Source organism: Pongo pygmaeus, chromosome 3, assembly GCF_028885625.2.
Source record: "Pongo pygmaeus isolate AG05252 chromosome 3, NHGRI_mPonPyg2-v2.0_pri, whole genome shotgun sequence".
Taxonomy (NCBI): Eukaryota; Metazoa; Chordata; class Mammalia; order Primates; family Hominidae; genus Pongo; species Pongo pygmaeus.
The window spans coordinates 178,574,657-178,598,357 of record NC_072376.2 but is presented as its reverse complement, the minus strand read 5'-3'; the positions used below and the strand labels follow the sequence as shown (position 1 = coordinate 178,598,357).

The 23,701-nt window shown below is 39.1% G+C and overlaps 1 protein-coding gene across 1 annotated transcript in view; it reads right to left on the bottom strand.

Moving 5' to 3' along the window:
* The window catches only part of CPE (carboxypeptidase E), a 122,264-nt gene that overhangs the window by 27,800 nt on the left and 70,763 nt on the right, over nucleotides 1-23,701 (bottom strand). Inside the window, exons 2-3 of the mRNA XM_054485452.2 lie at nucleotides 6,335-6,531; nucleotides 3,070-3,237 (exon numbers count right to left, since the gene is read on the bottom strand). Coding sequence (XP_054341427.1) covers nucleotides 3,070-3,237; nucleotides 6,335-6,531 — 365 coding nt within the window. The remainder of the gene's footprint in view (nucleotides 1-3,069; nucleotides 3,238-6,334; nucleotides 6,532-23,701) is intronic.

The following is a 23,701-nucleotide window of genomic DNA, read 5'->3' as shown; positions in this document are numbered from 1 at the left end:
CCCCTTTCTCCCTCGGGCCTGGCTGGATACTGTTTTCACCAACTCATGGAGCCATCCTACCCTGACAGCTAGCAAGAGGTGAAGACCCAGAAAACAACCACCACCACCCCTCTATCAGCAGGAAGCAGTTACAGAAGACTGACCTTTATCCATTTTCCCCAAAGAATTGAGGTCTTGGACTCTTGAGGGGGGAAATGTTATGGTAGGTAGGTAGTCAGACATGAGCAGGACAAGAGAGGGCCCTCCAACCACCAGGAATGTCAGGCAACCATCAGGTGATGGTCAGGCGGTTGTTAAACTGCCTCTGTAACATAATAATTGGTTGCAGCAAGTGCCAGGGAAAGGCAGTCCCTCAACAGACAGAAAAGCCTAAAACTGGTGATCAGCTTCCTGATAAGATGACAGGAGTTGGGCAAGTGGGCTTAAGCATACTAAGAGGCAAAATGGCAGGGATTAACTGGTATGTGACTTAGTAGGAACACTCAACTGGTAAGGGAAGAACAACTCAAGACAGCATGCATACAACTTCCATAAACACACTGTGAATACAGTGCCCACCAAGTGCTGGGAGGCCACTCTGCATGTGGACAGCCCACCCCAAGGGAAAAATCAGGGGAAAAGACACACAACTTCCTGCTCCCTTGGACGCATGCCAATATATCAAACCCCAAGTCAAAGGTCAAACAGTACACTTGATCTCTCAAGTTGCCTGCTTGGCCCTCTTCCAAGTGTACACCTCCTTTCATTCATGCTCTAAACTTTTTAATAAACTTTCACTCCTGCTCTAAAACTTGCTTTAGTCTCTCACTCTGCCTTATGCCTCTTGGTCGAATTCTTCTGAGGAGGCAAGAATTGAGGTTGCTGAAGACCTGTATGGATTTGCCACCACTAAGAAGACCAGCCCCCACCTGTAGGCTCAGCCCATGTTTCTGCAATGAATCCCATATATAGGCAGGAGAGTTTTTAAAAGTTTAAACCAATAATCTAAGGCTCCCTGTCTCCTGGATCCTTCATCCAGTATCCCAACCCCATGATGAACACTTGTCTGGATTCCTGGCTGCTTACTTGCAGTGGCCCTCTTTTTCAGATATTGTGATTTGTTTGCTGAGCTGGATTGTGTTTATTCATAACAGGCCCTCAGCCTACTGTCTGTCATAATCAAATATTAATCATAATTCTTACAATCAAGTGATCAAATTCTAGAATCAAAGGGGAAAACAGCTGTATAAACAAATAACATATATAAATCTGGATGTAACAATAAGCCTATACTGGAAGTATAGATGAAGAACATATAAAAAAAGAATCTGTCTTGAAGAGTAGAGGATGACTTCACAGAGGGAGCGGCATGGAAGGAAAGAGAAGAGAATTCCAGACAGTTGGAGCAGCAACTCATCTGAAGACATAAAATTGTTAGAAAATGGTATGTTTAGGAGCACAAAGGAGTTGGTATGAATCGAGTCTACAGGGTATCGAAGCCAGATTAAGGAATAAACCAGCTGGCAGCTTCCAGGGGCCAAGAGCTGCTGGAATGACCCAGCAACTAGAATAAAATGGAGAAATTGTACTTTGCAAGCTCTCACTTAGGAAAAACACTAGATGTAGTGGACATATGAAAGCAGAAATACCCAGAACAATAGAGAAGGAATAGAGGGCTGATGACGGCAGTTCTTCACCTTTCCTCCAAGATGGGCTCAATTTCTCCTCCAAGTAACTGATGACAGTATTGGTTCAAAGATGCACCAAATGTTTAGTGGATATGTAAATGTGTCCACCTAGCCCTGAGCTACATAACAGAAAGTACCAAAAAATTACACTGAAATGGTAATAAAAGTTCCAGGTCCTGACCTCAAGTACTTTATATGTATTAACTCATTCAATCCTTATCCTATGAAGTAGATATTATCACTTCCATATTACAGATGAAGAACCTCAAGCACAGAGAGGTCAAATAACTTTACAAAGTTCACACAGCAAGTATGAAGCCATGATTTACACCAAGGTGGCTACCTCTAGAGTCTCCATACTTAACCATCACATTGAGTTTTCACTTTATCTTCTGGGCAGTGGAGAGGTGGTAAGGTTTTTTAAGCAAAAGAGCAATAATTTGTGTGTGAAGGTCACTCTGGAAGATTGAGAATTTGAGAAGATAGAATAGAGTTGGGAGAGGCTGGACATGAAACACAAGTAGGAGGCCACTGCACCAGTCACAGCAGGAGACCGGGGGGGTTCTCAGCTGAGGCAAGGGAATGAGTTTGCAGAGAAAGGGAAATGGAAGAGGTGTCAGAGAGATCAAATCACTGAGAGGTGGTAACTGGTGAGCAGTGACAGAGATGGAAAAATCAAAAGCTTTGATGATTGGGATAAGTGAAAGAATAGTGGTTCTAAGGGAAAATATTTGTTTCTGGACAAGCTGAGCTTGAGATATCAAGTTCCACCAGTTAAAGGAACCCAAGTAAGCTAATAGAACAGAGACATAAAGCTCTGTGGAAGGTCTGGAGTTAGAGGCACGGATCTGGGAGACCTTGTGTAACACACAACACTGAAACTACAAGTAAGGAGGGAAGCCCAGGGAAGCAAATAAAGGTATCAGATGAGACCCCAAAGATGGCCAGCATTTATGCCCAGGTAGAAGAAACAGGGAAAAAAACTGAGCAGTGATTTTAAAGATAGTAGAAGAGGTAGGTAGGAGAAAGTAGAGTTTTGTAAAGCAAGGGAGGAGAAAGTTCTGGAAAAGAGAAAAAGAGCAACAGTGTAAATTTGGCAGGAGGAGCTGATCAGATGAGCTAATAAAGGGTCTCTGAGAAGGCCCTGATGATTTTCTAAGAAACCTACAACTGAGTTTCTCCCTATATCTGCACCTCCAACTCCTCTCCACCTATGGCCCAATTCCAGGGGTCAGGACTAATTTCATGGCACCAGCCCTTCCAGCCTTGACTTTCAAAGCCACAGTTAACCACCCCATACAAGCTGTGATGTTACTCCTCTGTCCTTCATGATGATGAAGATATTGGAACATATTTCCTTAGGCTAGAGACGAACCCAAGAAGACTATCCCGTGGTCACTACCTTTGTGTTTTGATCCACAATTTTCTTCATATTTTTCAACAGATGATTATTTGGACCACCTTCTTTCTCATTCACGTACACTATCCTATCCAGGTCTGGAAAGTTCCGGTTCAGATCTATTCCCTGGGCATTGCTTCGACCCACAAACCAATCCTTGAGTTCACCAGGCTAAAAAAAAAAAGTCAAAGAGAAAAATCATCAGTTGCTTATTATTATGTCACTTTCTATTTAAGGTCTCTATCAATGGTCTTTAAAATAACTATTAAGATTATTTACTTCAACAATGCCCCCCCATATCAGCATTTTCACTACTTTACTTATATAAACATGAAGGTATCAGATTTAAAGTACAGTGATGGGCCACATAATGACATTTCTTACCACGACTGACAGACTATACAACAGTGATGCCATAAGATTATAATGGAGGTGAAAAATTCCTATTGCCTAGTGACATTTTGATGATCCTGACCCTGTGTAGGCCTAGGCTGATATGTGTGTTTGTGTCTTAGTTTCTTTTTCTTTTTTCTAAGAGACAGGGTCTCACTCTGTTGCCCAGGCTTGGGTGCAGTGGCATAATCACAGCTAACTGTAACCTCAAACTCCTGGATTCAAGTGATCCTCCCTCCTTGGCCTCCCAAAGCACTGGGACTACACGTGTGCACAACCATGCTAGGCTAAGTTTTTTATTTTTTATTTTTGGTAAAGACAGTGTCTCGCTATGTTGCTCAGGCTGGTCTCAAACTCCTGGCCTTAAGCAATCCTCTCCTCTGGGCCTCCCAAAGCACTGGGATTATAGATATAAGCTGCTGCGCACAGCCTGTGTCTGATTTTTAACAAAACAGTTGAAAAACTAAGAAACCATTAAAAGCTTTAAAAATAGAAAAAAGCTTGTAGAATAAGGATACAAAGACAGAAAAGATTTTTGGACAGCTGTACAATGTGTTGTGTGTTTCAAGCTAAGTGTTATTACAAAGAGTCCAAAACGTTTTTAAAGTTTAAAAGTTTATAAAGTAAAAAAGTTACAGTAAGGTGGCCAAGTGCAGTGGCTCACGCCTGTAATCCCAGCACTTTGAGAGGCCAAGGCAGGTGGATCATGAGGTCAGGAGATCAAGACCATCCTGGCCAACATGGTAAAACCCCATCTCTACTAAAAATATAAAAAATTAGCTGGGCATGATGGCACATGCCTGTAATCCCAGCTACTTGAGAGGCTGAGGCAGGAGAATAGCTTGAACCAGGGAGTCAGAGGGTGCAGTGAGCCGAGATCATGCCATTGCACTCCAGCCTGGTGACAGAGTGAGACTCCATCTCAAAAAAAAAAAAAGAAAGTTACAGTAAGGTAAGTCTAATTTATTATTGAAGGAAGAAAAATATTTTTTATAAATTTAGTGTAGCCTGAGTGTACAGTATTTGTAAATTCTATACTAATGTACAGTAATGTCCTAGGCCTTCACATTCACTCACCACTCACTCACTGACTCACCCAGAGCAACTTCTGGCTTCATTCACGGTAAGAGCCCTGTCGAAGGGTACTGTTTGTATCTTTTATGCCATATTTTCACTGTACCTTTTCTATGTTTAGATACACAAATAGTTACTAGTGTGTTGCGGTTGCCTACAGTATTCAGTACAGTAACCTGCTGTACAGACTTGTAGCCTAGGAACCATGGGCTATATCACATAGTCTAGGTGTGTAGTAGGCTACACCATGCAGGTTTATGTAGGTGCACTCTAGAATGTTCACAAAACGACAAAATCATCCAACATTGCATTTCTCAGAACACTTCCCCATTATTAAGAGATGCATTACTGTACTTGTTATAGGTATTTTGAAAATATGTTTGATGAATAATATTTTAAATGTTAGTAATAATAGAGATATTTATCAAATTTCGCAATATATATTCACTAGTTATAAATGACCTATTTCAAAGCACATCATTCTATAATTAGGTTTAAGTGAAATATTCATTGTCTCTGTAAATCACAGCAACCTATTTTTAAATATTTAGTAGAATAAATAACTAAAGATTAGAGGCTTAAAATGAATTTAACATGCGTTATAGACTAATAACATGTCTCCCTCTTATAGTCTTCGTGAAAAAATATGAGCCTAGAACAAAAGTTCTAGGGCTTTATGATTTGAGGAATTTCTCTCCAGTTTAAACTCTTCATTTAACTAATGGTACAATCTGGAAAATTAATAAATTTCCAATATATTTGTTTCATTTTATAATGTGAATTTTCTTGTTTTACTGTTAAATTATATCACATGATATAGATATATTTCCCACATTTTTTAAGTCATGGAAGTTTAGATACCTCAGACTGTGAGGGATAAAAATCTATAAGACAGAAAATAGCAATGATAATCTGTTGCCAATGTGTCTAAAAATTCTGAATATTACCTTAAAATATTAAATAATTTAATTTTATATATTACTAGAATTTTTCTCTCATAACTTTAGAAATTGTATCAATTTTGTGTTTACAGAAATTCGCTGGGTTTCTTACAATGTCAAACTATGTCATTGGATTTTTTAACTGTAGATAAACATACTAAATATTAACTTGAATGTGTTCTCATGTTCCCATAGACTAAGAAAATTATTTTAAACTGTAGAAAACAGCAAATATAATGTCCCCCACCCCTGTCCAATAAAATAGGAACACACACCATATATCTTCTCTTAAAAAGGAATTATTTTCCAGTTCATCTAACAGCGAAGATATATTAAATTATTTTTAGTTAAGAGGGAGGATTTTCGCTCGTTTTTTAACTTTACTCAGCGTATGTAAAAACCAAGTAAACATCAGTAAAACATTATTCAGGCCAAAAGTATTTCTTCCTTAAATTCAGTAGAGGGCGCTGTGACACAGGCTCATCCACATACACCCATGGCGTTACTCTTCAACAAATGGCAGTAGATATTTTTCATATTTGCAGATTTTTAAAAGAAAACTTACCTAGTCACAAAAGTGGATGAATAATTTATTGAAAAACATAAACCAGAACACTATTAGAACATTAACTTCTTAACACCATTTCTGATTTGCAGTCTTCACTGGAAAAACTCGCCCATCATCCCTTTCATTCTGAGCTATTTTCTTACCAGTGAGTTGAACAATGAATGCATCACTTATGCCCTCCACTGCACCATCTGTAAGCTTTGTGCGAGGGTATAATTTTTAGATAAACATGTACGTACAAACATACAGAAAATGAAGAAAGCACGCCTGATCTGAGCTGCCTGGCACTCACCTGAGACGCTGCCTTCTCAAAGCCATCTGGGTTCAGGGAAGGCATGATGTGAATGCGGGTACTGTGGATCAGGTTGACAATTGTCTCGTTCCCCTTCTGGTATTCGTTGCACAGGTACTGGGCCAAGAAAATGAGCAGTTCTCGTCCAACAGCCTCATTCCCATGCATATTCCCAATGTATTTAAATTCAGGCTCACCTAAAAGATTAACAATAGATAGTATGGAGATGTTTTCTATGACATACAGTGCCAAATAAATTGTGTACCTACAAAAGTACTATGAATATCTGATGGGTTTTTTCCTCCAGCAGCGATGCCTTAAAAAAAAATCTACCTTAGACATTAAAATACCCCCTCTATCCTTCTATTCCTCGCCTCCCAGCCACCCACCTGTTATGGACTGAACTGTATTCACCCAAAATTAGTATGTTGAAGGTCTAACATCCAATGTGACTGTATTAAGGAGGTAATTAGGGTTAAATTAAGTTATAAAGGTGGAGCTCTAATCCAATAGGACTGTTGTCTTTATAAAAAGAGGAAGAGACACCAGAGGAAAGACCATGTGAGAGCACAGTGAGAAGGCAGCAGCCAGGAAGAAAGGCCTCACCAGAAACCACCCCGCTGCCACCTTGATCTTGAACTTCTAGCCTCCAGGCCTGTGAGAAAATAAATTTCTGTTGTTTAAGCCAGCCAGTCTGTGGATATTTTGCTATGGCAGTCTGACAAGACTAATAAACAATCTCACCCACAATAACTAATAATAATAACACACTATGTGCCTCCTATTAAACACTATGCTTTGCATGTTTTCTTATTTAATCCTGACCAAACGTCTAAAAATAAGTATTATTATCCAACTTCATTTTGCAGATAAAAAAAGTTCAGACTGCTTAAGACTGTCTCCATAGTTATACGGTCTGTGAAGCCAGGATTCCAATGCTAGTCTTCTGGTTTACTTAAAAGTCTGTGTTTTTGTTTTTTTGTTTTTATTCCTAAATCACAGTGATTAAGAGGGGCCAGACTGCATGGGTTCAAATCCTAGCACCAATTTTTACTGTCTAGGCTTGGGCAAGTTACTTCAGTTCTCTGTGGCTCTGTTTTTCCATCTAAAAATTAGAGATAACAATAGATTCTAGCCCATACGGAAGGTTATTATAAGAACTAAATAATATAATGAATGTAAATGCTTAGAACAGTGCCTGGCAAATAGTAAGTGCTATGTGTTTCCTATAATTATCTTTAATATTATTATTACATCACATTATCTTGTCATTGTGAAGTTCCTTGCCATACATAATCTAATTTTCTCTTCACAACAGCCCACTAAAATGTGTAAGGCATATATTTTTATTATCCTCATGGTATAAATCAGCCCAAAGAGGATATATTTTGCTGAAGGGCTCAGAATACTGACAAAAGTCACTGTTGCCTGTTTGTGAGACTCTCCATTGCGTTTTAGGAGTAGTAATGAAATTGCAGAACGTAGCAGCAAAGTGATCTCAATTAATCCTGTTGTTCTGCTCATTTCTGCTTCATCCATCCCACGGGCCCAATTTCTGCAGTGGAAAGGATTCTCCCATTTACAAAATCACTAAGACTGCTGGTTCTTGGTATAAGAAGGCAAATCGGAATTATTTTTCTCCTGGAAATATGTTAACTAAGCATTCTTTGCATGAGATTCCTGAGTGTCTGATTTAAGTAACTATTCATCCCAGAAAACTATGACCTTGTAGTGACCTCTCAGCCTGAGTTTATGCTAATCTTAATCTAAGGATCAGGTGGGAGCAGGATCAGAGCTATTTATACCCCCCTCAGTTTTTACTTTGAGGGAGAGTCTCTAATAAAATTACCCCTAGGGACTTGCCCAGAAAGTAAGAGAAGAGATGAGGAGGTGGGAGAAGAGATGTTTTCTTGGCTTCTGATTTCAAAGGTAATAATAACCTTCCTTTCTGTAAACTCATGCAGTTTATACCTTCATTTATGCGATGTATTCATTTGATTGTGGCACAGGAGAAACTGCAGCAGCCCATTAGAGAGAGAGAGCAAGTAGCCAGGGGAATACTAGAAGCCGGCTTCACAGGTTTTTTGAAAAAGTTGCACTAAGGAGGCATTTTGGTCCTGCTCCCTTCCCCAAAACAACTTTGAAGCTTCACGTCACTCAATAAAGCTTGGCCCACAACCCCTAATTACACTGAAAATTTTTATAACTTCTCTGTGTTTAAATCTTTTTTTTAATCAATTAAAGAAGAAACAACAAACCCATAGTCACTAAGCCACATTTGCCCCCAGATGTCTGGTTTAGCTAGCACAGTATATTTTGTGTTTGAATGTGAATGTTTTGGGATACAGCATGCTCCCCCTAGTTCTGCCACAGACTGTGCCATTCCCTACTGCTGCTTTACTCATTCATGTTTGCAACTCCTGATTTTCAGACTCAGAAAATGTATGACATGGTTTCTTTTCAAATCTGCAGATTTCTCTCAGGAAAAATCTCCCCCAACATATCTATGTATTTGTGAGGCGGTAGTAACACTAATGACAATAACAATGCTTTAGGTTAACATGAAGACAGGACAACAAAGGTCATTATATTGAAGAAATTAATGTATGGAAATAAAATGTAAGGCACATATGATAGCAAAAGAAAAGGCAAGTGTATCTCTAACCCCTTCTGTCCTCAGGAATAAATTAGATCACTATATAATGTTATCACTAGAATACAGAAGAGCTGTGTTCCTTTAAGCCAACTCACATGACTTGTGAGATGGGGAAGAGCCGCATTGTTTAAATACAGCATTTGTTGGACATACATGCAAATCCCAGGGTCAGACACTACATGGGATCCAAAAGCAAGTATGTCAGCATTCCTAAACTGAAGGAATGTAGAGTCTGGAGGAAGACTCAGACATGCAATGGACAATGTTCAGGAGTGAGGCAACGGTGAAGGAATGTGGGATATGTAACTAAACTGCTTCAAGGTTCCAAATTGGGATATTCTTCCCACCCCTCTAGCCTCTCTCCAGCTCTTTTCCCTCCCAAGGCCAAAGCTTTCTTTTTAAAACGCAACCCTCCTCAGGTCACCTCCACCTAAGAACCCATCAGTAACTTCCCCTTTGCTTTCATGATAAAGACCAAAATTCTCTACAAGATCTTGAACCTCCACGTGGTTTGGCGTGGTGCCTCTCGCCTCCTGAGGCACCAGCCTTTCCCTCCTGTGTTTCAGCCATCCTTCTTTCAGCCATGGGGCTCATGCCTGTAATGCTCTCTGCTTCACGCATTCACACATTTTATCCGCATAGCCTTCTAAGTATGGCTAAATACAGCTTCCTCTTTATCTTTTGTCTAGGTCCAGTTCCTTTGTTATTTTTCTTTTTTTTCTTTTTTTTTTTTTTTTTTTTTGAGGCAGAGGCTAACTCTGTCACCTAGGCTGGAGTGCAGTGGCACAGTCATGGCTCACTGCAGCCTCAACCTCCTGGGCTCAGATGATCCTCCCACATCAGCCTTCTGAGTAGCTAGGAGTATGGGTATGCACCACCATGCCCAACTAATTTTTTTGTAGAGATGAGGTTTTGTCATGTTGCCCAGGCTGGGTTTGTTATTTTTAATACCTCAGTTTGAAAATACACACTCATCAATGCAGTTATTTGATTAACCCCTCTGTCGCCCAGACTGTAAGGTCTATTAGTCCTGGGATGGGATCTATTTTAGCTCACTAGTATGTCACCTGTGCCCCCACATAGAGTCTGGAACATAGTAGAGATTTGCATTCTCGTGAGAATAAGATAAGAATAAATTCTAAGCTTAAATATCAGTTCAATAAATTTGTGAATGAATGAGTAAATGAATGGTCTTGCTTTTCAATCGCATCCTTGCAGCAGCGTGGCTGACAGTAGAGCTTGCCCTTGAGACAGAGGTGCAGCTGCAGATGCTTGAAAACCCTTCTGGAACAGTGAAGGGAATAAAGGAGTAACTGAAGGGGGCTTGAGGCAGCTTCAAGGAGGCTGCACCCCAGGTGGAATATCAGGAGGCCTCAATGGCTCGTTGCTCTAGCCAACATCCCCGGGTAGGAATGGAAACTCTTCTTTGGGAATGAAGGCAGCAGTATGGTGAACAGCTGATTTCCCATCAAGAAGATTAATTTCCATAGTCACCACAAAACCTCTCCAGGCAAGCAGCTCCCCAAGGCTATTTTTGTTGTAAAGTCTAAACAACAGATTCTGAAGAAATTTTGCCTTCAGAATCCTTAATACAGAAATAGCGATAAAATTGAAGACTTTAGATTTTGAATGGCCCTCTCTGAGTCAATACATTCTTTACCTTAGACTTTTTTAAGCAAAGCAGTGACAGTTTTTCATCATCAATTTTCTCTTCTGCGTAAATGGATGACGTTTGCCTTCCTGTTTATAGTATTTACATAGAAGAAAAAACCACAGGTTTAACAGGTTGCAGCTGCCAGGTACGTGGATCTGGCTGGTATAATGTACACGTCCCTGTGCATTAACTCATCTCTCTCCTAGCAACGGGGTGGGGGAGCGGGGAAGGCGGCTAGAAGCACTACCCTCAGGACACTGGGGATGGTTCTTTTTACATTCATCTTATTTTCTTCACTAATTCATTTTCCCTTTTTTTTTTTTTTTGAGACAGTCTCACTCTGTTGCCTAGGCTGGAGTGCAGTGGCACAATCTCGGCTCACTGCAGTCCCGCCTCCTAGGTTCAAGCAATTCTTCTGCCTCAGCCTCCTGAGTAGCTGGGAGTACAGGCACACGCCACCACACCCAGCTAATTTTTGTATTTTTAGTAGAGACGGGGTTTCACCATATTGGCCAGGCTGGTCTCGAACTCCTGACCCCGTGATCTGCCCCCCCCCCCCGCCCACCCCTTGGCCTCCCAAAGTGCTGGGATTACAGGGGTGAGCCACCACGCCCGGACTTCATTTTCCTTTTTACACAGTAATCCTGAGTTCCTGATCTTGCAACTGAGGAATCATCATATTTGCACAGGTTGCACTTCATAGGCTCAGCAAGCATCTTTTCCACATTGTGTCAATTTTCCCACAATTTCATGTAACCATACAGCATTCCAGTTACTTCACATGGCACGCAATCATCAATCAAGCCATTATTAAAAGACGATCGCCTCACAAACCAAATCCAGCCTGGCTGGGCCGAGTTTCTATCTTTTTCCGTCCGTATCACAGAACATTTAATGTGCCTGTTTGGATTCTCGTCAGAATAAGATAAGAATAAATTCTAAGCTTTAAAAATATCCACAGTTTTAATTAAGGCAGAAATAGCTGCATAAATTCCAAACCAGAGCAGGCATATGATTTTAAGTCCAGACTTGTAACTCTTAATTTGCCCGAATTTGTATTAATATGATTTGAAATAACTAAATCAGTAAAAAAGCAGCTTTAAAGAAGTCTCTTGCCTCAGAAATAAAATGTCACTCTTTTACACCCCAGAAACTCACATCCATGTGGGTGAAATTTGAAGCTGGAGGCAAGTTAGCAATGTTCCCAAATAGCAAAAGGAATTTATGCCTTAAAGTGACCAGAGAGTCACTGAAACAGAAGTCCACAGGTCAGTAGGGTGAGCATGAAATAAAGGATCAAATAAAAAGACAAAAGTAAAAAATAATATTGTCTTCCATTCCTATGAAAAGAAAATTTACTTTCACTCTGTTATTTGGCCCCATGATCAGTCTGTCTACCTATCTAATATTTTCTTCTCCTTTTGGAAGTAACAGACAGGCTGATCACTAGGCACAGTAATTGAACAGATAATCTGTTCTCTGTTGTCAGGAGAACAGACAATCTGAACTCCTTTCAAATCTTAGAGCCAATTATTCAATGGCCTTTCTATGGGAAGAAAACAGCAGAGGGAAAATATCCAATAGGAAATGAAATAACAAATGTGAATGTGGGTTGTAAATTGTGAAATTCTATGTAAGAAGTGGAGCATCATTATTTAGAAGGGAAAAAAGTAGGTTAAGGGTATTTTAAGAAAGAACTTGATTATAGTAACAGAATTCTCCCATCTTTTATCCTGAAAATAGAGAAGAAACTCACTCTGGGATGAATCTATTCTTCCTCCAACAACAAATTTTTGCCAAAATATAGGTCCACTAATTCATTTGGAAGTTATATATTTAACTCACTAATTACATAATTCTTGGAGCTGGTGACAATTTCAAAATACGTGTTCCTGGTACATGTAATAAACTGGACATAATGCTGAATAACAATAGTGTAATTTCCACAGGTAAAACCCCATTTTTCAAAGATATCATGATGAAATGTGCACAAAAGCAGTGATTTTGAAAAATAGACAAACAAATGGCTATATAAACCTCACAATCACTGCACTGATTTGATTTACAAACTGCTATACAAGCAAGTTGGAAACATCTTTGGAACAGATGGGCCTTTTCATCAATGATCCTCCCTCAGTGATAAACCTGGGGTTAAAACATTAGTGCTACTAATTGTTTCCCCTTGTTTGACATTCTAACCTATTATAGCCTGTAAATCATTCTTACAGAAACTGAACCCTACAAGTTTCCTAGACCTCGTCAATAAGAACATCATTAATTGGCTCATATTTTAGCAGCCTAAAAATACTGGGCATATTCCTAAAGGAAATGCAAGTCGCCAGGGGTCCAATAAAAAACACGAGGCGGTAGTATGGTTATAAAAACAGATTACTCGTTTACAGAAGAAATGAGGAAAAAGTAAAGAAAAAAGTGGGGAAAGGAAATCAAGAAAAGGCAAAGGAACAAAAAATGATTGCAAAAGAAATGACAGCATTATATTCTCTTCTTGCTTCTTCCTTCAGAGTGAAATTTAGAAAACAACCAAATCAACATGATATCTTAAAAGTGAAATCTCACTTCATCTGATTTTTAATGGGCAGTCAAGATGGAATATATTACAGAATTATTCTGCAGAGACACATTACAGAATCATTTTGTAATCTTTTTTTATGATTCAGGTATTATTTTATTTAAGAATATTTTCTTAATAATTTAAAATATTTAGTTGCATTTATTATGCATTTGCTTTTAATATAATTTCAAAGTTATCTTACATATGACATCTAAAATATTTCTACTAAGATTCTAATTGAAGGAGAGGTGAGCAAAAGAACAGAAGGTATTTCCAGCTTCACAAGTTTATAAAATAATGTCAGAGTTCCAATATTAGCAGCAATGCCTTAACTTTCTGAAATGAAAGTATTTGATGCCTTCACAAAAGAAAGCTACAAACTTTTTACAAATACCCCATACACAGTGGTGTGCTGGTGAATGTTTCACACTCAGCTCTAATTTGTAGCATTACCTATTTCCATGGTGTAAACACTCCCACCCTCGCCAATTTGAAGCTACTAATGTGTGGTCACTTGGCTCACAAATTTCCTGAAAATTAAAATAGGCTCTCATATGCCAGTAAAAGCCTACTCCAAACCACCACTGCATGTGGAAAGCAATTATTTGGGACAGATGGCTTCTGGTTTCTCCAAAGATTCTCCAAAAGGGGAAACTGAGGTCTAAGAAATCTGAAGAATTTTGAAACACAATAAGACATATATGAGGCTACAGCCTGGAACAGTGGCTCATACCTGTAATCCCAGCACTTTGGGAGGCAGTGGCAGGTGGACCACAAGGTCAGGAGTTCAAGAGCAGCCTGGTCAAGCTGGTGAAACCCGTCTCTACTAAAAATACAAAGATTAGCCGGGCATGGTGGTGCGTGCCTGTAATCCCAGCTACTCAAGAGGCTGAGGCAGAGAACTGCTTAAACCTGGGAGGCGGAGGTTGCAGTGAGCCAAGATCACGCCACTGCACTCCAACCTGGGTGACAGAGTGAGACTCCATCTCAAAAAAAAAAAAAAAAATTTGCTGGGCATAGTGGTGCGCCCTGTAGTCCCAGCTACTCGGGAGGCTGAGGCAGGAGAATAGCTTGAACCCATGAGGCGGAGCCTGCAGTGAGCCAAGATCACGGCACTGCACTCCAGCCTGGGCAACAGAGCAAGACTCCGTCGAAAGAGAGAAAGGAAGGAAGGAAGGAAGGAAGGAGGGAAGGAGGGAAGGGAGGGAGGAAGACACAAAGAAAGAAAGAAAGAAAGAAAGATGAAATTAGCATCTACCCTATTACTTTTCTTTTTGTTTCATTTCATGCTAGGATAATTAAAAGAAGCTTTTATTTTGTGAGGGCTTTTTACCTTATATTAATACAGAGCTGTTTTCCAAAGCACTGCATCATTATGAATTCAACTTAGGGGGAAGGGTGGTAAACGGGCCTAGGGAAAATTTTTTGACTGAATAAGTTATCCTAGCAGTTACTGACTCACAAGAGTATATCACCCTTTGCCCTAAATATTAGCCATAATAAATCAATGAAGAAAATTTACTTTAATCTATTATATAGTTTTTCTAAAATATTCGTCAGCAATTATATCAGATATTCAAAATTCCTTCTGCTCTCTCTATAGTCCTATCCTACAAGACGACCTTCACAATAAAAAGGCAATATAATTTCCATTCCCATTCATACAAATTCATCATTTAAAATTCACAGAAATCAATAATTTAAAATTAGTATCACAAAACACCTTATTATTACCATCCAGGAAGAAGCTACCTATGAAAGCCTTCAGATTCAGAAAAACCTTTGACTTGTGGCCAGGCACAGTGGCTCACGCCTGTAATCCCAGCACTTTGGGAGGCCAAAGCAGGCGGATCACCTGAGGTCAGGAGTTCCAGACCAGCCTGGCCAACATAGTGAAACCCTATTAAAAATACAAAAATTAGCTAGGTGTGGTGGTGCACGCCTGTAATCCCAGCTACTCGAGAGGCTGAGGCAGTAGAATCGCTTGAACCCAGGAGGCAGAGGTTGCAGTGAGCCAAGATCATGCCACTGCACTCTATCCTGGGTAACAGAGCAAGACTCCATCTCAAAAAAAAAACAAAAACAAAAACAAAAAACCTTTGACTTGTTTAAGAACATTGTTAAGTGAGCACAGAGAAGTTTTAATATACAAATCAGATAAGGCAGAGATCATTTTAATGATTTAGTTTCATGATTTGAAATCTTTCTGTAGATATTAATCACCAAAAAGACCATAATTATTTTTTAAAGTGCTATAATAGTTATTGGCTACATCAAATGCTTATCAAAATGCCTTTGTGCATTTATGTACTGAAGAGAGTTTTTGGACCTTGAAGCATCTTTTAGAATGATTACTTCTAGTTATCTTAGATAACTCTCTTAGAAGATTCTGCTGTCTTTCACTAATATTCTTATCAAATAAAAAGATAAATTGGAAAGATAAATTTGTCTAAGAAGTTAAGCACAAAACAGAGGTAAACAAAGTGACACTAGAGGCAATGGAAAGAAAACAGGAATGCACCTGGCTTGTGGCAGCGACTATGATTCGAGTGAATCAATTTAGCCGATTCTCTCATTAACATATTTTATTGTGCTTTGTATATCTATTTTGGAAAATAATTTCCATGAGAAGCTCATTTCATAGGTTGAGAAGAAAAGTTTAGGGGGCAGCATCAAGTTTCCAAAGGTCAAAAGTTCTCCAAGTTTTCCAAGGTTGTTATGTGGGGAAGGATTTGGTTTGTTCTGCAAAACTCCAGACAAATCTACAGTCAGTAGAAGTCATTAATTCCCACAGAAGCAGAAAGATATCTAAGAGACAAGCTGTGGAGGCTGGACTAGATAACCTCTTAAACATCCCCTGATTCTAGAGAAGCAGGCACTGTATCTTGCTTGACAAACTACTGGTATTCAAGTTTCTAAAACTGTCCTATACAAATCATGGTTGTCAATAAATGTCAGTGACAATTTTGATAGTTCTCTGGAACAAAGAGAAAACTCTAGATCATCATAGTGAACTAAGACATGATTATAAAAATTAATGGAAAAACACTAGTCCATTTCCTCAGTCATTGCTCTTTATGCCCATGAATAAACAGCTCATCCTTTCAAAGGTAAATAGACAATGAGTAAAAGTAATATCATCAGAACCTGCGTGGCTGGAGAATGTCAAACAGTTCTAGCAGACACAGATAAATGAAGGAGGAAAACATCAATTTACTAACCCACAGATAAAGAGGTAGTAGCATTAACTACCTAAAACAAAATCAACAACATAAAAACTTATTTGAACAATCTCTTCCCAGGAGACCTTTGGAACATTTTATTCTCTCAAAAGGAAAATAATTCAAAAGTCAAATTAATTTGTCAAACATCTTCAAGATGTTATTTTTTTCAATATCATCATGAAAGACTTGAGGTGTTGAACATGCACTGGTTTCGGAAGGAGTAGGCCACACAATAGAATCTTCTGAAGGAGAATAAAGAAGCAAATGGAGCTCTCTGAATCATTCTGCATGCCTGAGCCTATAGAGAAATCCAGAAGCCATCTCTCCCAGATGATCACTCTCCATATGCAGTGGTGGGATGGAGTAGGCTTGTACTGGCATATGAGAGGCTTTTTTAATTTTCAGGAAATTTGTGAGCCAAGTTGGTAGCTTCAAATTGGCCAGGGTGGGAGTGTTTACACCATGGAAATAGGCAACGCTACAAATCAGAGCTGATTGTAAAACATTTACCAGCACACCACTGTGTATGGGGTATTTGTAAAAAAATCCTAGCTTTTGTGAAGGTATCAAATACTTGCATTTCAAAAAGTGAGGGCATTTCTGTAAATATTGAAACTCTGACATTATTTTTTATAAACTAGTGAAGGTGGAAATACCTTCTTTTCCTTTGCTCACCTCTCTTTCTTTAGTTAGGATCTTACCAGGAAAGCCAGATCTAGATGATGATGAGTCTCTTATGGGAGGACTGGGCTGCTCTGGGTCTCCCTCCTGGAGATCATTCCACAAGAAGACATTCATGAAGTATCTCCTTTTGTTCAAAGTTTGTAAAGAAAATTGAAGCTGGGTGTGGTGGCTCATGCCTATAATCTCAGCACTTTGGGAAACCAAGGTGGGAGGATCACTTGAGCCTAGGAGTTTGAGACCAACCTGGGTAACATGGCAAAACTCTGCCTCTACAAAAAATTTAAAAATTAGCTGGGCATGGTGGTGCATGCCTGTGGTTCCAGCTACTCAGGAGCCTGAGGTGGGAGGATCACCTGAGCTGGGAGGTTGAGACTGCAGTGAGCCATGATCATGCCACTGCACTCAGCCTGGGTGACAGAGTGAGATGCTGAAAAAGAAAGAAAGAGAGAAAGAGAGAAAGGAAGGAAGGAAGGAGAAAGAAAGAGAGAGAGAGAAAGAAAGAAAGAGAAAGAAAGAGAGAGAAAGAAAGAGAAAGAAAGAAAGAGAAAGAAGGAAAGAAAATGAGAAAGAAAAAAAATAAGAAAGAAACTAAGAAAACTGGCCAGGCGCGGTGGCTCATGCCTTAATCCTAGCCCTCTAAGAGGCTGAGGTGGGCGGATCACGAGGTCAGGAGTTCGAGACCAGCCTGACCAACATGGTGAAAGCCCGTCTCTACTAAAAATAGAAAAAATTAGCCAGGTGTGGTGGCACACGCCTATAGTTCCAGCTACTCAGGAAGCTGAGGCAGGAGAATCACTTGAACCTGGGAGGCGGAGGTTGTGGTGAGCTGAGATCGCACCACTGCACTACAGCCTGGGCGACAGAGTGAGACTCCATCTCAAAAAAAAAGAAAGAAAGAAAATTGTGCTGACTTATAGCACTCTAGGTCAGAATCATTTGCGGAGCTTCTTAAACATACAGCTTTCTGAGCCCCATTCCCAAGGTCATCTTTCAGAAGGTTTGAGAAGGGGCCTGAGCAGCTGTATTCTGTACAGGGTCTAGAGGTGATTCTGATGCCAGGGCAGGATTGAGAAGGAATGATTTGGAAAGAAGGCACTGGGAAAATCTAGTAATAGGGAGGAATGCAATGATGCCAGCAGAATGGTGGGAATTTCAACAGCTGAGGGCCATGAAGGTACAGGCTGAGTTGGGAGATGGCTCTTAACAATTTGTGGGTCATGGCCTTTTTTGAAAATTCAATTTAAACAAAACTATGAATGATCTTCCCCCACATTTGCAAAAAAAACCCAAAAAACAAATCACAAAAATGTACAAAGATTTTACAAATTTAAGGACTCTTACTCTAGACATTTATAAGTCAGAATCAGAAAACAGAAATAAGAGTCACAATAAATATCAGCATATGCCTATACACAGGTTTATTTCCTTTTTTTATTGGTATATCATAGTTGTACATAAATATATAATTATACATACATGTGATATTTTGATACATGTATACAATATGCAGTGATCGAATCTGGGTAACTAGGATATCCATCACCTCAAACATTTATCTTTTCTTAGGCCTGGAAACATTGCAATTCTTCTCTTCTAGCTATTTCGAAATGCACAATAAATTATTAAATATAATTTACCTACGGTAGTGTTGAATATTAGAACTTATTTCTTCTAGCTAACTGTGTCCATTAACTAACTTCTCCTCATTCTCACCTTCCCTTCCCAACCTCTAGTATCTACCATTCTGCCCTCTCCTTCTGTGAGATCCACTTTAGCTCTTGCATACGTGTGAGAACATGCCATATTTGTCTCTCTGGGCCTACACAGGCTTGTTTTCTGATCCCAGACAAACAGGGCACTTTTATATGCCCTTCCTTACTGCAAGAGGACCAAAGCGGCATGTAGCAATATAGTATTGTTTAAAAAAAACAAAAACAAAAACGGGGGTTGGGGGGCGGTACGTGGCTTAGGTGAGACAAACTTGGGTTTGATTTCAGAACTAACATTGTGTATTTAACCTTGAACAAATAACCCCTAGCCTCGGTTTTCTTTTCTGTAAATTGTCTTATTAAAATCTCTTCTGGGCCGAGCACAGTGGCTCACGCCTGTAATCCCAGCACTTTGGGAGGCCGAGGCGGGTGGATCACAAGATCAGGAGTTCGAGACCAGCCTGACCAACATGGTGAAACCCCATCTCTACTAAAAATTCAAAAATTAGCCAGCCGTGGTGGCATGTGCCTGTAATCCCAGCTACTCAGGAGGCTGAGGCAAGAGAATCACTTGAACCTGGGAGGTGGAGGTTGCAGTGAACAGAGATGGTACCACTGCACTCCAGCCTGGGTAACGGAGCGAGACTCTGTCTCAAGTAAATAAATAAATAAATAAATAAATAATAAAACCTCTTCTGTTGAGTTGTTGAGAGGATTACAGGTGAAATACACAGATGAGACATTTTGCATCATGCCCCACTAGTGGGTAGCTAATAAATGGAAATCATATCACCCATTGTTGTTACTCACACTGGTAACAATAATATAGATGATCTTCCCTGTTGGAGACTTAGAAACTTCTAATAGGAATATTAGGAGCCCCTGGGATCATTCAAAAAGCTACAAAACCCAAACAAGTTTAGAAAATTAAGCAATCCTTCCAGGAATATAGACAATAATATCGGCCTGATTCAGACCTATCCCATATGGCAGGGCTTCTCAAACTTGGATGTCATGTGAAGCAACTGAAGATCCTATTAAAATGCAGATTCCAATTCGGCAGATCTGGAGTGGGGCCTGAGAGCCTGTAGCTCTAATAAGCTCCCCTGGGATGCCATGCAGCTGGTCAGTGGACCGTGCTATCCTGCAGACCTGGGAACCACTCTTTGAGTGGAGAAAGGCCATTTGGAACCTCCAAAATCAAGAGTGGGGGAAAGAAAGAGAGATCAAATGAGACTAACTTTAAAAATAATTAAAAACAACAACAGCAGCAAAAACTTGAGTGCTTTTTCTTACTCCAACCTACTTGAGTGCCCACCCATTCAAAGGCATACAGCATAATTTTCAAGGCGGCTATGTGGCTTCAGCTCTAAGATACATTATAAATGCTAAACCGTATGATCAAAAAGTATCTGCTGTGTGTATTAAATCTGATGTTAGATACAGGAAGACGATGGAATATTATCAGACATGAAATAATCCTATGATACTCCAGAACTGTTCAGATGACAGGAAAGCGTATTGCTTGTCCCAGTTTCAAATTCAATATTTAAATTTTAATTATACATTAAATAATTATGCATGGTTTTACATTTTTAATGTACTTGTGAATAAATTATGAGTAATCATGGATCTTATAGGATATGCACTATCATATTTTGTTTATGGTTCTCTCACTAAAGTACTTTCAAGATTTTTACTGATTGCAATTGTTCTAATTTTACCTCCCACTCAATCTCATCCATCTTCTGCTACTCTTTTTTATTTATTTCTTCAGGGACTGAGATAAGACCTTGAGAAGATTTTTTCTTCCCAATGAAGAAGAGTAATAAAATGAAAGACAAAATCACATATAAGATCAAGTAGATAATTAAACAGACACACAGTAGCCCCCCCAAAATCTTGACATTTCTGATTTTATAACAGTTTTTGTTTGTGTTAGTATTTCACTTGTCCCTTCCCTTAGGAATTTTTAAATGTTAATTTAAATATTCCACAAACACTCCAAACTAAAAATAATATTAAGATGTTTTGCTAAATAAAATATAAAACATCTGGCTTAAATGAAGAAATAAAGACAGTTACTAAATGCTAACGAATCACCTTTAATTTCATGTGTGTCCCAAGTAAACATTATCTACAATCTCAAAGTGTCAACTTAAATGTTATACTGAACTTCATTATTTTTGCTAATAAGTTCATGATTCTTTTAAAGCTATTTAAGATTCTCTATTCAGATGGTTTGCGATATATTGTCAAAAGCATTATTAAAATATTTCTTTGTGACCAAAATAAACAGCTGTTTTCAAGTTTACTGATAAAAATAATCATGTGTAGCAAAAAAAACTACTTATAATTTTCTAACTGCTTAACAACTCAGAAAAAGATAAATAAATGTGCCTCAAACCCAGAAAAAAAAAGAATTTCTCTTCTGGGAAGATAATTAAATAACAAAAAATTACCAGAAAAAATTTACACAAAATTGCACGAAACCCGAACAAATAAACAAAAACCTAAACAGCTCTATCAACAGATAGATACACTCATCGCATATCTCAGCGTCGAGGGTAGGAAATACTGTGGTTTTCTTTACGGATCTGTTACTCTCTTTTCAACACTCACCAACCACACTTCTGCCTTCACACTCACCTATCCTATCTACATATCGCTCATCTCCCCAACATCCAAGAGAGGAAAAGACACAGACAACAGAGCAACAAGGACAGTCATGAAAATTAACAGGAGTCATACAAAAAATTAGGCCTCCCCTAAAATAAACCGGTTTCAAGAAAGCAAATGATAATTCAACATTTTTGGTGTCACCTGTGAACATTATTGTGTCACAAACATGTCAGAATTCAAATGGTTATTAACCTCGACCTGATCTTATCCTTCTTTAAACTCATAGTATAAATGCAGGCATTAGCATTATGACATTGGTAATCATAGGCTAATCACGCCAAAAGTAAACTATCTTTTTAGACCTAGAATCTGAGGATTGGTCTTGATAATAATAATAATGGCCTTCATGTACTTTGGGCTTACCCTGTGGTGGGGACTTTTCCAAGGGCTCTCTGTGTATTAATTCATTTAATACACACTCACATACGCACAGGTGCATGCGCATGCGTGCACACAAACACACACTAAGAAGTAGGAACTATTTTCATCTACGTTTTACAGATGAGAAAACCTAGGGCACCAGGAGTTTAAATATCTTCTCCTATACCACAGAGCTTATTCACAGCAGTACTGGAACTCAACAACCCACGATGTAGCACCACAACCAGAGAACATCACTACCTTCTGACTCCATCTCCCTAATCAAGTTTCAGGTGCTTACCTCTTCCATGCGGCCTTCCCTGACTGTCCATATTCTAGCTTATGAATACGCAATAATTCACGGGATAGTGGACTGACGATCAAAAACAACACAGTAAGGCAGCCCATTGCTATCGGTGTAGTAGAGTGGAGTGATCAGTTAGGACTGGTGACAATGCTCCCAATGATAAAAGAAGGTTTTTTTTTGCTTTATTCTTTATTAGTTCTCCACAGGACCAAAATTGGCAGTGGTTGTACATGCTGGGGATGTCCTTCTTATGGCTCCCTTGCCCAGAGAGAAGTGGGGCATTTCCTGCTCCCCGTTAGGGCCCACACAGAAGATGATGCAGCCATGGTAGGAACCAGAAGAAAGAGCAAAGACTTTCTCAGCAGATGGGCTAGGGGCTGAATCCTGGCTCCACCACTTGACCGCCAATCTGAGCCTCAGTTCCCCATAGGTAACTGAAGACATTGTTCTTGCATGTTCTTGTGAGAATTATAAATGATATATGTAAATTCCTGCTATACTTTGTCCATAGTAAGGGTCAATAAGTGGTAACCACTATTATCATTAGTATGAAAAGTAATGCATTCTCCTGTGACAAATAAAATTATCTGAAGTTTTATTTTTGAAAAGTTCATAATCTCCTTTCCTCTCTCTACCCCTCTATAGGTCAACACATTTAGATCTTATTCTTTATAATAGTGGGTAACAATCCCTTTTATAAACACACAATAATTTTTACCTCTCTCCTATTGATGAACCTTCTGAAAAGGCAATAAACATCCTTGTGTATATGTATATATGAATATAGATATGCATATATTTAATAAAATGAATGTACAGTCATAGGCCATATAATGACATTTTAGTCAATGATCAACCCCACATATGACTGCATTCCCATAAGATTATAATGGATCTGAAGATTTCCCATTGCCTAGGGCCTATGTTTTGATGTTCCTGACCCTGTGTAGGCCTAGGTTAATGTGTGTGTTTGTGTCCTTGTTTTTTAAAAAAGAATTTAAAAAGTAGAAAAATATAAAAATTTTTAAAATACAAAAAGCCTTACAGAAAGGATATAAGAGAAAGAAAAGATTTTTGTACAGCTATACAATGCTTCTGTGTTTTAAGCTGTGTTATTACAAAAGAGTCAAAAAGATTTTTTAAAAATTTTGTTTATAATGTAAAAAAAGTTACTGTAAGCTAAGGTTAATTTGTTACTGAAAAAATAAAAATATTTCTTTTCTTTTCTTTTTTTTTTTTTTTTTGAGACAGAGTCTCGCTCTGTTGCCCAGGCTGGAGTGCAGTGGCGTGATCTCAGCTCACTACAACCTCTGCCTCCTGGATTCAAGCGATTCTCCTGCCTCAGCCTCCCAAGTAGCTGGGATTACAGGCATGCGCCACCACTCCCGGCTAATTTTTGTATTTTTAGTAGAGATGAGGTTTCGCCATTTTGGCCAGGCTCGTCTCGAAATCCTGACCTCAGGTAATCCACCAGCCTCAGTCTCCCAAAGTGCTGGGATTACAGGCGTGAGCCACCACT